This window comes from Gastrolobium bilobum, unplaced genomic scaffold, assembly GCF_033153095.1.
Source record: "Gastrolobium bilobum isolate Gb01-03AN ecotype WA unplaced genomic scaffold, APGP_CSIRO_Gbil_v1 utg8591, whole genome shotgun sequence".
Lineage (NCBI taxonomy): Eukaryota > Viridiplantae > Streptophyta > Magnoliopsida > Fabales > Fabaceae > Gastrolobium > Gastrolobium bilobum.
Window position 1 is genome coordinate 12,414 of NW_026897887.1, and position 15,401 is coordinate 27,814.

Below are 15,401 nucleotides of genomic sequence, written 5' to 3' on the forward strand. Positions count from 1 at the left end.
CTTTTTATTTGCTAGGGACTAAAGCGGGCATCGTGAAATTTGCTGAGGATCAAAAAGAGTATTTACTCTTATATATAAATTTATAATTTATATTTAAAAAGTTATAAATATACTCAAATAGCTGGAAAAATAATATAAATTCTAAATATTTTAATATAAAAATAATAAATTATACATTATTATCCAATAAAGGATCAAACAAACAGATAATGTTTGTTATATTGGTGTTTCAGGTTCGGTAAACGACATCTCTAACTATCAAATCAAAATTTCCTGCATAGTGCATAACTGAGATAATATTAATATTGTAGGTACATAACTTATGTAAGTCAATAAGTAACAGATCACTCAAATATGTCAATTATGATATTTTTTTTGGAAAACTTTTTTTTTTAAACTTTTTTTTTAAAACCCGGCCAGGTCACCGATTTTTCACCAAAACCGGTCGGGTCGCACCGGGCCGTAATGGGTCTGATACTTGACCGATTCAATGTGATAACCGGACCGGTCAAATGACCGGTTCACCAAGTTCCAGGTCAACCCAGCCGATCTGGTCCGATTTTCACAACATTGATTAGAAGTGTCAATTCAATCTGAGTCGGCCCATTCGACTCAACCCACAATACATCAAGTGCAATTAAAATTTTAATATTGGACTTGCTCCAAACAAGATTGTATCTTGTGAAGAATATATGTAATTTATCCAAAAGAAGAAGAAGAAAAACTCTCTCGGCACATAGAGGAATATGCAAAGAGGCTAAAAGGACCTAGCAAAGAAAAATGGAATAGTAAAGACAATAGCTGTTTATTTAGTTAGTTGGTTATTGTTCATAATTTAAAATATATAAGAGTGTTAACCAAAAAAAAAAAAAAATATAAGAGTAAACATGGGTTGTTCTAATGTCGAGGGATTTGAGTCATTTACATGAGATTATATGTTAAAAAAAATGAGTAGACAGTAAAATTAAATACGTAATCCTTTATTGTTGATGTCACTTGCAGATGTGAATTTGGGAGTGGATTAAGAATTTAATCTTGATAAAGAGGGATTAATTAGATAAAAAATTTAATCATAAAAAATAAAGTCACTTTTAAACAAAAATACAATTAATGAAATTTCAGGACTTTGCAATTAATGAGAGAGTTCTTCTCATTGCAAGGGCTTTGCCCTGCTTATGCCTTATGAAAACTTTGAACCCATGTGCTGTAAGGCTTCCCTTGTATCAAGGGTCAGAACGAAAGATTGTAGTGTCATAGATTCATAGGGTTTCTTTTCTAAACCATATGAATAACGTAAAAAAACCAAAAACATAGGAATTTGGCATTCCGAAAAGCAAAGACATATGGACAAAACATTAATTGCGAAATAAACGAACACTATCTAGGCAAAGTTGAAACCAACATTCAAGAATAATAATACAACAACAACCACAGCAAGTAAAGGCTGATCAAGCCCTTCTTTATTGCTAATAGTAATAATAATAAGAACCACCAACGCTACAGTAGAATGCACATGATTTATTTTCAAATCCAGAGTATCAAATCATAAGATAAAATCCAATTATCTTCATGCATATTTTTGCCAAATAAAAGGTCTCGATAGAATATAACACAACTAAGTGTTAATTGCACCTCCCCCACCACCAAATCCTCCAGTGTGACATGATTTCATGGCATTTTTGCATGCCTATGGCTGAATGCTTTTATCCTGCTAAGGCCATCTTCAAGGTCAGAACTGTCAACAGCAAGACTAATCCGAAGCCAATTCTTTAGTCCAAGAGTAACACCTACAAGAGTATTATTGATCAATAAAGAGAAATTATCATCGTGACTTTATTTTCTTCTCGAAATTGATGAATCTAAGGTGGCGTTTGATTCAGGGTTTCTAAATGCTTTCCTATGCATTTGAGGTTGGGAAATTGTGCAAGTCATGTTTGGTAGAGAGAATTGTAATTTTTCCCCAGACACCACATTTGCATAGCATTTGAAATTTGCTTGCAAAAAACACTGTTTAGAAAGACAATTCTGAGGTAGTATTTGTGATTGTTCGGCTAAATGGGCAAGAAGGGGAAGCATATTCAAACTAAAATGTCCAACGGTAATTCACATTCAAGAAGTTAAAAAAAAAAGGATATTTTAGTATTTTTAATCAATTTTTCCATCAATATTTTAACTTCAACTAAACATACACTCGAAAAATTTAACCCAATTTCCCCAGTAATATTTTCGCGTACCAAACAACTTTTTTCAAACTTTCCTACTAAAATCACTTTCCAACAATTTTCCTAGTAATTATATTTCTCTAGTGAAATTTTTTTTCTCCCCGACCAAACAGCCCTAAGATTCTAATGACATTAGAAGATTCTTACCGGGAAGAAGAAGTACAGATTCCTCTTTGGCCAGCTTTGTACAGAAGTCCACATCATCAATAATGCCCTCAAGTTGGGAAAAGTTTATCTCCACCTGCTCCATTCAATTTACCATTAATTGATCTTCTCTAAGATGACCCCATGATGAATTTATAGCATGATGAAAACATTCAAACTCTTTATGCCACTTACCATAGCAACCATAGCTCCTTCTGGTTTGTGAGGGCATCTCAAGCAAGGGATCTCCTTACATCCATCATAGAATATGTTTGCAGCCTCCCTCATTATATTAAGATTTTTTGAAAAGAAATCGTCTTTTGTTCTCTCAAGGATTTGAGGTATCGCTGCCTGCAAAACTAACCAGCCGTAAATTTTGTTTTAAGGGAAAACAAAACTAAAAAAGGATACGGCATAACAATGTACAAACATGTATTAAATCCTGAATGTATGTATATTGATCTATTCGGCCAAAGAAAACAGTAATTTTACAACAATTTTTCCATTACTCTTGTATTTTGCATAAGCTATTTTTCATTGGTTACCTGCAAGAAGGTTGGAGCGTCACTATTGACCCCGAGATAGTTGATGATATTCGTCACGATCTGATAAAGAAAGAAAACAATTGCATAATTCAAATAGTAGAGTCACTCAATTTTGAAATAAAAAACGTAAACTTTCTTAAACTAATAATCCTAAGGACAAAAAAATTTAAGAAAATAAATAAAACTAACCCCAGTTTTTTGAAAAATTCCATGGGGATCACATGTGGCAAACCAACCAATTCTCCAACCAGGAACTAACCATCTTTTGGATAAAGACCCAATTGTCATAACAGGTACTATTGATGAAAACACTCCCATGGACACAAATGGATTGCTTCCAAAGGCTACGTGGGCGTAAACTTCATCAGAAATTACAAAGATTCCAAGTTTCCTTGCTGTCTCAGCAACCTACAAAGACTCATCACATAATTGATTCCCACTCTCAAAACAGTAAAACTTAAATTTAAGACTATATGTACCCTTTTTAGATGTTGGTAAGTGAAAACATTCCCACATGGATTGCTAGGACTAATGAGGACCATGGCCACACTGTTCTCATCTGCTAGAGCTTCAAGAGAATCAAGGTCAACCTCCCATTCTCTCTCAGGCAAAAGATCAAAGTACCGAACTTCAAGGAGACAACAATTGGCACGTGATTCATATTGTGGGTACCCTGGTCTTGGAAGCAGAATATTGGCACCGGGACGTGCAATAACAGGTAAGATTATATCTATAGCTTGTGTGCCACCAGCGGTGACAAAAACATTTTCTGGAGATAACTTGTTTGGAAGATCAGAAGAGAGATAATCTGCAATTGCCCTGTTTTGGGAAGTATAGTATATTAACAAATCAACATAAAAGTATATTAAATTGATTTTTTGGCTCGAGAAATTACACATGCCAATTCAATTGTTAGATTACCAAACACCATTATACCAATAATCCACCAGGAACGAAGTATACCCTCAAATTGAGCTAAAAAAATTTGAATGTGCATGTGCTCATGGTCTTTATATGATTTAATCATTTATTAATGTAAAGAATCAATTCAATCCAAAAACTTAAATGGTGAGTATAAGAGAGATATAATATAAAGAAAAATCATTGATGGACCTTCACTCTAAAGTTTAAGCCTTTGAATTGAATTGATTCTTTACATGAGTGTCACGACTTCAATCCTCATCGCCCTTCACTTTGGAATTAAGTAAAGTACAAGGTAAATCAAATATTGAGTCTGTGCAATATCCACGCTTCAAGCTCAAATGACTCTAGTGTGAGGGGTTCTGGTAGAGAAAAATATAAACTATTAAAAAAACCATCATCGAACAACTTACATTTTTGGGTTAAATTTGTTCTTTACTGATAGGAACCAGATCAGAGAAAAACAATAACAGAAAAGAAGAACAGCGATTTTGGCCCTGAAAGAACACTTTATGAATTTTCTGTATTATATGGAAAGGAGATTACAATCCAAAAATGAAAGAAGAAGAACATCAGATACTCAACTCCATTACAAGGCAAATTCTACTATTGACTACAGTTACTATAAAAGAGTAAAATTAAGCTCAACACATTCGAGAGGTGTTGATCTCTCCCAATATCCAAAAGGATCCCAATATTTTCCAAAGATTCCAGATACCAGACTTTCCCTTCATACTCCTATTTATACTGTGAATTTCTGGCCAATGTCCAAGTCCCTAACTGTTTTCTATTTAGCTTTCTCTAGAATATTCTTTGTTAACAAACTTTTTGACTTAGCATGATTCTCCAACCTACTTATTTCTCTTGCTTGAAAGGTGGGGACGTATCATTTACTGTTAAGAGTTAGCAAACTTATACTACATGAATATATATAAGGTTTTAGTTTATTACTAGTTACTAAAGTAATTACTACAGTTCGTGAGAGTCATCTTGTCACTCGCATACGGACATGGTTCAAAAAAGATTGGAGGGTTAAGCTTAGTCATACCTACAGAGAAGGGAACATGTGTGCGGATTGGATGACCAATTTTATTTTGGATAAAGAGGAAGATGTGGATGTTGTGTTTGTTCATGAGCCTCCAAGTGATATTTTATTTCTGTATTTAGCGGATGTCTCCTCTGTTGGGAGAGCCTGTATTCTGTTGATTTCTTAGTTTTCTTTGTTTTCTGGGCTTTGCCCTATTATTTACCAAAAAAAAAAAAAAGTAATTACTATTACATAATATGATACCATTTTATTTAGTATAAGAGGAAAGTGAGCAAACCTCCTTGCATCATATAAGCCCCCAGAGGAGGGAGGGTAACTGTTGAAGTTAAAGGATTGAAGGGCATTTGCAACAGCATCAGTAGCATCAAGGGTAGTCCGAAACAATGAGTTATCGGTGGGATCTACACGACAGAGAGGAATCACGGGTTTCTTGTCTTCATTGTTGTTGATGCTTTCCATCAGCATGTTATAGACCCCTCTCACGGAGATAGCTGAAGCATTCAGCTCTTCGTTCCCTTGAAAATTCCATTTCTCGCTTCCGTTCTCCATTCTCTTTGCAAGATATGGTATCTGAGATTGCAACAACCAAAAATAATAATGCCAACTGAATAAAATTAAGAATGAATTATAAAGAGCAACTACGAAAAATAATAATGCCATATGGGAAAGATAAACTGCACAAGTTGTGGACCACTGACCTACTTGTGTTTTATCACTGTCTGTCCTTAAGTCCTTAACATATACACATGTGGGTTCCATGTCTCTTGTTTTTATATGAGTTTTTTATTGCTGATACGCTTCTTGTGCTATGACATTATGTCACTTGGATAAGTTGTACATACAAAATATAACTTTGCTTGTCATAGTTTTGTCCACTATATCACTCTATAGAAGGGTTATATATTTTCATCCAATCACCGTTACCGTTGACCCCAACCATCCTTTCAAATCAGGATCCCCTGCTTCACCATGAACACGCACAGACAACCTGCAACCACCGGAATTCATCAGCAACTGCACTCAAATGATTCCATTTAGTATTGTACCGTTGGAATCTATAAGCTTATTATGTTCCCTTTGGAGATTAAGTCACTGTATGGATGATATCCTTAGTACAGGTAGATACCTAAGAGGCACTGTTCCAAGTATGAAGCAAGCAATCAACAATGGGGTTAGGTGTGTGAATGTGTGACTCAATGTAAATGGGTAGAATAACGATACATAATATACCTTCATGGTGTGCCCAAGAGGCTATTTATAGGGGAGGATGATGTGAATCTGGTGTGGGTTGGTGAGGAAGGGATCAACCCTCCTTGGGATCTGCCAAGGGTGGCAGTGCTGGGTGTGGTAGACGCTGCTATGATGGCCGCGCTGCGCCCCCTGTGCCTGGCGGTGTCAGCGTGGAACAAAGGGCAGTTTCCTCTTATGGTATCTGTGGCGGTCACTTTTAGAGTTTAGGGTCCCAAGGTGGGACATTTTGGAGCTTCTCCTAAGGAGAGTCGTCTGGTCAGGGGTTGGGGGGTCTTGACAACTTGTAGGACTGACGTGGATAGGGAGTTGAGATTAGACTTGAACCATTGGGCCGCTGTATTGTTCGGCCATCCCGAACAAGTATAAATCAAATTTGGTTAGTTTGTCAAACTAAACTACAGTGTTTTATTGTTCCTTACTGGCATTTCCTATTTTTTTTTCCATTTTCTGTGTACTATTCTCAATTTGATATTTAGTGTTTTATAATGATAAAATCATATTTTGACACCTTGAATTAAACATGGACTGCCTTCAATTGTAAAGCACTTACAAACACTCATCCAAATTCCATTTATACATGTACAACATATTAAGAGCTCGTTTGTTTCAACTTTTTAAAAAAGTAACTTTTATCTCTTCCTTAATTTAGAAGTGATTTTTATAAAAGTTAAAGTTATTTATATTTTTATAAAAATATTTAGTTTTTGAAAAAAATATTTGGCTTTTGACTTTTGTTTTTTGTTAGAAGTTAAAATTTTTAGCTTCTGAAAAAAGTAAGTTTTTGACTTTTTTTGTGACTTCTGCTTTTTTTAAAAGCATACATCCAAACGCACTAAAGATGATAAGTGCTTTTTTTCAAGAAAAAAAATAACTTTTAGAAAAAAAAAAAAAAAAAAGCTCATCCAAACGGGCCCTAAAACTTGGTTTGAATCAATAATATTTGTGGATCCAAATTTGAGTTATCAACTTGTCTGAGTTACTAATTACTTTAATAAGTCATTTATTCGAGTAACAGTCCGTCAACATGGTCAAACAAGGACAAATTCTTCTCGTGTATAGATCACTCTGCCGTAGCCACGGTAACAACAGGAAGGGCGCCTTAGCTGTGGAGAAGGCTTTTCTTTCAAGTCTTCGTTTCTTTGATCGCCTAAGTCCTTGACTATAACACTTTGTTGAAATCATGTGTATATAATTTTGATAAAATGTTAAAATTAATATATAATTTTAAAAAAGGGACAAAGTGATAAAAAAAAATTTAACAGGGGCACAATGGTCAATCATCCTATGTGTTAGTTTTTTCTTTCTTTTCTTATACCACATCTATGAAAACTTTAGTTAGGCATGATTGCATCAAAATAAAATGTTTAATTTCTTATGTTGAAAACCATGCTTTTTCGTATTGGTTAAATATTGATAAATTGGAGCACCAAACTAACAAAGATAGATTTGGTTCGATTTAAGCTGGTCAGACCGTTGACTGTTTGATTTGGCTTGGATTTATCCAAAACACTTTTAGTTTTTATTAATTATTTTTATTTAAAAGAAATAAAATAAAACTGCCATAGTGGCAATACTTTTTCGGTGCAACATACTAGTGAGTGGATTCTTTCATTTATTATTTAACATGATTATATTATATAGAAAAATCTTAATCATATAAGAATGAATCGATAGTGACAAACAAAGAGAAAAAAAAATATTTACTTAGTAAATTATAAAATCATTAACATCGATTTACTAAGATTCTAACAAAATTATTTATCTTAAATCAAGGATGAGATAGTAATTAAGGTGGTTTCAATTCTACAGCCATTACACGAAGCCATTGTGTTACTGATCTATTTGAACACTCAATGACGTTAGCATGTTAAATATCATAAAAAAAAAAAAAATTGAAGAATAAGATGTGCATACAAACTCAAGTAGGACTTGTTCATCACACTAGCCAAAACTGTAAACCCTAATAGCATTGGACCATCAAGAGTTGGGCGTTTGCTAGCCGGTATTTTTCAAGATTTCCGGGAAATTGAATTTTTCTAAATTTTTAATTTTCGGATATTATCGTAAATAGAATATTTTTATCATATTTTTAAAAATCAAGATTTCCAGATAAAAAAATTTCTACTTCTACCAAATGCCCTCCGAAAATATTTCCAAAACCGTTGTTAGAAGAATCCAATAACTTCAGAAGAATTAAAAACATAGGAACTTGCTAAATACAAAAACTCGGGTCTGCTTGATAACCGTTTTGTAAAACAGTTTTTTGTTTTTTTTTTTTTTAAAAAAAAACAACTTGTTTGACAAGACTGTTTTCACGCATCTTGTTTTTAAAACCGTTTCTGTTTTGTTGTTTTAGAAACAGAAAAAGTAAAACAGCTCCAGGGTGTTTTCGAAGGTTGTTTTCTGCTTTCTTATTTTGTGCGGTGGCTTTTTTATAATTAAGGGGATTTATTAATGGCATTTTGGTCATTAAATCAATTTTCATTTTATTTTAAATTATTTTGCGGTGGTAATTTTGTAAATATGAGGATTCATTAATGGCATTTTTGTAAATAACTACGTCTTCTTTATAATTTTAAAACTAACCATATTAAAACAAGTTTTATTGTTTTTTTATTCTCAAAATCAATTTTCAAACTTCATTCTCAAAGCAGTTTTTGAAAATAAAAAAAACAAAAACACGTTCAAACACACCTTCTATCTCAAAACAGTTTTTAAAAATAAAAAAAACAAAAACACATTCAAACACACCCTCTATCTTACAAAATTGAAATTAACATTCAAGAATAATAACACAGTAACAACCACAACAACCAAAAGGCTAATAAAGCCCTCATTATTGATAAAATAATAATTAAGAACCACAATCACAACAGTCGAATAGGGAAGACTCACTTTTAAATCCAGAGCATCAAATCATAAGATAAAATGCAATTATCTTCATACATATATATATTGCCAAATAAATGGTCTCGATCGCAAAAACCCTTTGGTAACATGATTTTATGCAATCTTTGCATGCCGAAGGCTGAATGCTTTTATCCTGCTTAGGCCTTCTTCAAGATTAGAAAGGTCAACAGCAAGACTAATCCGAAGCCAATTCTTTAATCCAACAGTAACACCTACAAGTATTGTTTATTGATCAGTAAAGAGTAATTATCATATCATGACTTCATTTTCTGGCGAAATTGATGAATCTTATATTCTGATTAGTAGAGAAAATTCTTACCAGGAAATAGAATTACAGATTCCTCTTTGGCCAGCTTGGTACAAAAGTCTACATCATCAATAATGCCCTCAATTTGTGAAAAGTCAATCTCCACCTGCTTCATTCAATTTACCATTAATTGATCTTCTCTAAAGATGATCCCATGTTGAATTTATAGCATGATGAAAACCTTCAAACACTTCATGCCACTTACCATAGCAACCATTGCTCCTTCGGGTTTGTGAGGGCTTCTCAAGCAAGGGATCTCCTTACATCCATCATAGAATATGTTTGCAGCCTCCTTCAGTATATTAAGGTTGTTTGAATGAAAATCATCTTTTGTTCTTTCAAGGATTTGAGGTATTGCTGCCTGCAAACTTAACTAGCCGTAACTTTTGTTTTAAGGGAAAACAAAATGAAAAGAAGTATACGGGTATACAAAGTACAAATATGTATTAAATTCTAAATAATGTATGCATATTGATCTATAAAAAGGCCCAAGAAAACAGGGATTTAAATTATGTTGGGTGGTGTTTTTCCATTAATGCTGGCATGCACTTTCATTTATTGGGCGCAGGACTCAAGGCAGCCCAACCACTTCATTATTGTGAGAAGATTCTCATTTATTGGGTGCAGGGCTCAAGACAGCCCAACCACCTCATTATTGTGAGAAGATTCTGAAAGTAGGTGGAGGTTTCGCTCACCTCTATATAAACACACTTGAAGATCTTGTAATGGGTTTGAACCTGAGTAAATACTTCCATAGAGAAATTTGAGTGAAATCTCTTTAGAAAAACTTGAAAATATCATCATTATTGGTGATGCTTGATTGTACCTCTAGTAAAAGACTAGGGAAGTTTGACTCTTTGCAATCTTTCTTTTATTCGTAGTGAGAGATTTAAGGACTAGTGTCCCATGGTTTTTACTTTTTCAAATTAATTGAAAAAGTTTTTCGACGTTAAAATTGATTGTGTGTTTCTCTGTCTCTCTCCTCTGCACATTTTTGGTTTTCTGTTACGCAAGGCTGGCCTGATGACTACAGGTCGCCCTATGATTGCCAAGCTTCGATCTCGACTTGCTTATTTGCTTTCGGATTTATTTGAGGGACCAACGTCACAACAAATTTGTCACAATATTTTTTTGTTACTCTTGTATTCATGCTCATGCTAGTTTCCATTGGTTACCTGCACGAAGGTTGGAGGATCAGGAGTGATCTCCAGATAGTTGATGATATTCTTCAAGATCTGGTAAAGAAAGAAAATAATTTCATAATTCAAATAGTATAGTCAGTCAAATATCAGGATGCCTAAGCTAAAAAATTCTTTGTTCCATTAATCTTTAAAATACAAAAAGTAACCTTTTTTAGACTAATAATCATAGCGGGAAAAAAGATTAAAAAAAAAACTAACCCCAGATTTTTGAAAAATTCCATGGGGGTCACATGTGGCAATCCAACCAATTCTCCAACCAGGAACAAACCATCTTTTTGATAAAGAACCAATTGTAATAACAGGCACTATTGATGAAAACACTCCCATCCGCACAAATGGAATGCTTCCAAAAGCTACATGGGCATAAACTTCATCAGATATTACAAAGATTCCAAGTCTCCTTGCAGTCTCAGCAACCTACAAGAGTCGTGAAAAATCATCACATTTTAATTCCCATTCTCAAACAACGTAAGTTTAAGACTATATATATACCCTTTTTAAATGTTGGTAAGTGAACACATTCCCACATGGACTGCTAGGACTAATGAGGACCATGGCCACAGTGTTCTCATCTGCTTGAGCTTCAAGAGAATCAATGTCAACCTCCCATCCTCTCTCAGGCAAAAGATCAAAGTACCGAACTTCAAGGAGACAACAATTGGCACGAAACTCATATTGTGGGTACCCTGGTCTTGGAAGGAGAATATTGGCACTGGAACGTGCAAGGACAGGTAAGATTATATCTATAGCTTGTGTTCCACCAATGGTGAGAAAAACATCTTCTGGTGATAATTTGTATGGAAGATCAGAAGATAGATGATCTGCAATAGCCCTGTTTTGGGAATTGTAGTACATCACCAATTCAACATAAACTCGTTTAATACAAAATTGCATCATATAACAGAACGTTAGATTCGAATGTCAAAATTCTTGAGGTTTTAGTTTAGATTTAAATGATTTAATCATTTAATGGATTTGATACTTTAGTCACATTTAACATAAAAGACTTATCAAACTTAACCTCTGTAAAGAACTTTGGGATACACCACCCCAAAAGCTAGCTGAAAGGGTGAGAGTGTCCAAGGCCTTACACATTAGTTGCACATACAACCAATGTGGCACTATATATCTCAACACGCCCCCTCACACAAGAGCCCATTGGACTTGAAGAGTGGATGATGCAACAGTCCCAGCTTACCTATGCTAAGAAGTTCCATAAGAGAGAGTGGGGGACAGCGAGGCTTTGATACCATGTAAAGAACTTTGGACACATGAAAATATATAACCTTTTAGTTTATTACACTTTACTAAAGTAATACTATTACATGATTTGATAACATTTTATTTAGTAGATAGACAAGAGTGAACAAACCTCTTTGCCTCAGGTAAGCCAAGGGTGGGAGGGTAACAATTGAAGTTATAGGAATGAACGGCAATTGCAACAGCATCAGGAGCTACAGGGGAAGTTCGAAACAAAGGGTTATCAGTGGGATCTACACGACCGAGACGAACAACGGGTCTCTTGTCTTCATTGTTGATGCTGTCCATCAGCATGTTATAGACCCCTCCCACAGTTATGGTTGAAGCATTCAGTTCTTTGTTCCCTTGAAAATTCCATTTTTCACTTCTATTCTCCATTCTCTTTGCCGGGTATGGAAGAGAAGTGAATTATAAGTAGCAAGTTTCTAAGAATATTTGTGAAAGACAAACCGCACTTATGTTTTATTGTCTTTTGATGTAATGAGAAAATCTTCTACACATTCTGGTTTCCATTTCTCTTGTTTTTATATGTTTTTTCCCTCGTTAATTTGATTCATGTTATGACATTACGTTACTTGGTACAAATTGGACATGCAAAATACAACTAGTATTATAGTATATACATCACTCTTATAGTTTCGTGCATTAAAATTACTCTATATAACGACTATATGCAGATTGCATTTGATGGGTATTGTTTTGTGTTTTGTTTTGTTTTGCACATAATAAAGCTAAAATAATGAAAGGGTAGGGGTTAATGTTATTTTTCTCTTTTTGTGTTGAGAATAACATTTTGTAACTTAATTTAACAGATAAGAAACATTTATAAATTTATATTATTTCTTGATTTATTTTTTACTATACTTATATCATTTGAACAGAATATCATTATTTTGCGTTGTCCTGCTTTGGATGTTTTAGCAAATTAAATATTTTTTTCCTACTAATGACTCATGGCATAAGTGAGGTTTATAAAATAATGAAGAGAAAAAATTAAGATAGGATCCACTTATATCATGAGTTATTAATAAGAAAAAATAAATTTCTTTTAAAAAGAGAAAATGATTGTCCATTAAATATACCCACAACCTACCTAAAAAATGCAATCCGAATAATTGAATATTAATATAAGGCGATTCAATAAATGAGAAAACAAATAAAAAAAAGCTCTTACTTAGGAGTGACTCTTGGTAAGAGTGAAAAGGAAGATACAACTTTATGGAAAGGAATCAATTTTATTTCATTTTATATATATATATATATATATATATATATATATATATATATATATATATATATATAGGGGCAGGATCATCTTACACCGGTGTAAGAATAATAAATCTTACACCAAATCTTAACCATTGATTTTCTACATCTAACGGTTAAGATTTATTAGGTCTCACTCATTAATTAATTTTTAATTTCCAATAAATCTCAACCGTTCGATGCACAGAAATCAACGGTTATGATTTGGTGTAAGATTTATTATTCTTACACCGGTGTAAGTTGATCCTATCCCATATATATATATATATATATATATATATATATAAAGAATTTCCCAACATGTAACCTAAGGTGCGGTCTTATACATGAATATAATTGCTATGATGATCCCAGAAAAGAATAGAAAAATTAATAAATAGAGGCTTTTACTTCAGTTGTAGGGTAGGCTCATGGCAAGAGTTAAAAAGGAGGATAAGATATTGTGGACAGCTGGAGCTGCACTGGCACTTCAAAAAATTTGATGTGTCGTGTCGGACACTTTTTGATACTCTTCGATATTCTAAAATTTCAACACGCATTGCAGAAACTAAAAAAGAAGTTCAAAAATTGCGTTGTGTTGTATTTTTAGTTTCAACTATTAGATTCATTAGATTATAATTATAATTTTATTGAGTTTAATATAAATATTTGGATATTTTATGTCTCTTTACAAAATTGATGGGTATTATAAATTTAGTTTTATTTTTTTGTTAAATTATTGAATATTAAATATAATATTCCTTATATAAATTAAAATATTATTCAATATTAAAATGTGTCTTAACATTAAAATCTAATATTTTTTAAAATTAATATATTAGAATATTGTATCATGTCGTGTTCCGTATTAATTTCGAAAGGATTGATTTAATTTCATTCATATGGCAAAACTGCATATATAGGACGCCAGTAATTTTCTATCATGCAATCTATGTGGAAGGTGCGGTCTAAATATTTGAGTATAAAAGGAAGGGAAAAGTATTTCTCAATTAATCAGAGATAAAGTTATCTTCAGTGAACTTAAAACGGCATCATATTGGGTTATAAGATTAAAAAATTATAAAGACAAAGACTACTATAATCTTGTAATATATTATAATTATAAAAATACATTGATTTTCGTTCCAAAACGACGTCGTTTTGAGCTCACTAGAGATAACTTTATCTCCGGGATCACTTGAGAAATCATTTACCCTAAAAGCAAAGGTGATCCCAGAATAAACAATAAATAAAAACAAGTAAAGTGGCTCTTACTTCATTTGTAAAGTTGGCTCTTGGTAAGAACTAAAAGAAAGATTAAGCTTTGGGGAAAGGATCGATTCAATTTCTTTCGTGGGGTTGCATTTTCTCATGTAATATGAGATAGCTTTTTTCCTACGCACAATCAAGTGGGCCTACTAGTTTAAATAAAAAAGGAAAATAAAAGAAAATATTAACACGAAAATCGAACTCTCACTAGCATAAGAGATGACTATTCCTACAACATAAGATTTATGTACCCCTTTTTTCATATAGCAAAACTGTACATATACAGTTTGCCAATAATTTTCCAACATGCAACCGACGCACAAGGTGCGGCCTAAATACTTGAATATAAAAAACAAGGTGATCCAGAAAAGACAAAATAAATAAAGTGGCTCTTCATTTGTAGGGTTGGCTCTTCGTAAGAGTTACAAGAAACATAAAACTTTGGATGAAAGGATCAATTTAATATATACTGGAAAGATTATATTTATAAATTTTTTGTTTACAAATTCTTATAAATATTTTATATCTGACCAGTAAGACACTTTTGAATAGAGTGCTACCACTCAGACATAGTGTAGTTTATCAATACAACCCTATTGTCTCTCTCTCTCTCTCTCTCTCTCTATATATATATATATATATATATATATATATATATATATATATATATATATATATGAGGTAGGATCCTTTGACACCGGTATTAAATTTGAAGTTTGACACCTCATCTAGGAGTCGTTAGATCAAAAAAGATCAATGGTCACTACAAAAATTCAGGCATTTTGTGGAGGTCATATTTTCATATTGTGGAGGTTTTTGACCCCCACAAAAGACATTTGTGGCATTCACCCAAACCCCCAGTTCTGCTTTCGCCACAACATAGTTTGTGGGGGTTTTTTGTGCAGTGCCACAAATTTGTTGGAATAATTTTTGGAGGTTCTAGACCCCCACAAATGTTACACTTTCTGGAGGTTCTAAACCCCCACAATATTTGTCACTTGGTGGAACGCATAGACCTCCACAACATGTTTATTTTATTTAAAAAAAAAACAGACCTTACGAGAGGTTTATTATGTT

At 33.2% G+C, this 15,401-nt stretch overlaps 2 protein-coding genes across 3 annotated transcripts; both read right to left on the reverse strand.

Moving 5' to 3' along the window:
• Window positions 1-1,458: 1,458 nt before the first annotated feature.
• LOC133311185 (nicotianamine aminotransferase 1-like) lies at window positions 1,459-5,469 on the reverse strand. Of its 2 annotated transcripts, none has more exons than XM_061512189.1 (7): window positions 5,158-5,469; window positions 3,391-3,730; window positions 3,101-3,319; window positions 2,912-2,971; window positions 2,562-2,717; window positions 2,370-2,463; window positions 1,459-1,787 (listed from the first exon to the last, which is right to left on the reverse strand). In XM_061512189.1, the coding sequence occupies exons 1-7, from the start codon at window positions 5,427-5,429 to the stop codon at window positions 1,669-1,671; spliced, it is 1,260 nt and encodes a 419-aa protein (XP_061368173.1). In that variant the 5' UTR covers window positions 5,430-5,469; the 3' UTR covers window positions 1,459-1,668. The 2 variants fall into 2 exon arrangements, with proteins under 2 accessions (XP_061368173.1, XP_061368174.1); XM_061512190.1 differs by lacking the exon at window positions 5,158-5,469 and adding an exon at window positions 4,246-4,319.
• Window positions 5,470-9,129: 3,660 nt separating this feature from the next.
• On the reverse strand, window positions 9,130-12,192 carry LOC133311186 (probable aminotransferase TAT2). The gene is made up of 7 exons (XM_061512192.1): window positions 11,923-12,192; window positions 11,043-11,382; window positions 10,749-10,967; window positions 10,524-10,583; window positions 9,554-9,709; window positions 9,361-9,454; window positions 9,130-9,253 (listed from the first exon to the last, which is right to left on the reverse strand). Exons 1-7 carry the CDS (start codon window positions 12,186-12,188, stop codon window positions 9,135-9,137), a joined length of 1,254 nt encoding a protein of 417 aa, XP_061368176.1. The 5' UTR covers window positions 12,189-12,192; the 3' UTR covers window positions 9,130-9,134.
• Between the last annotated feature and the right edge of the window lie 3,209 nt (window positions 12,193-15,401).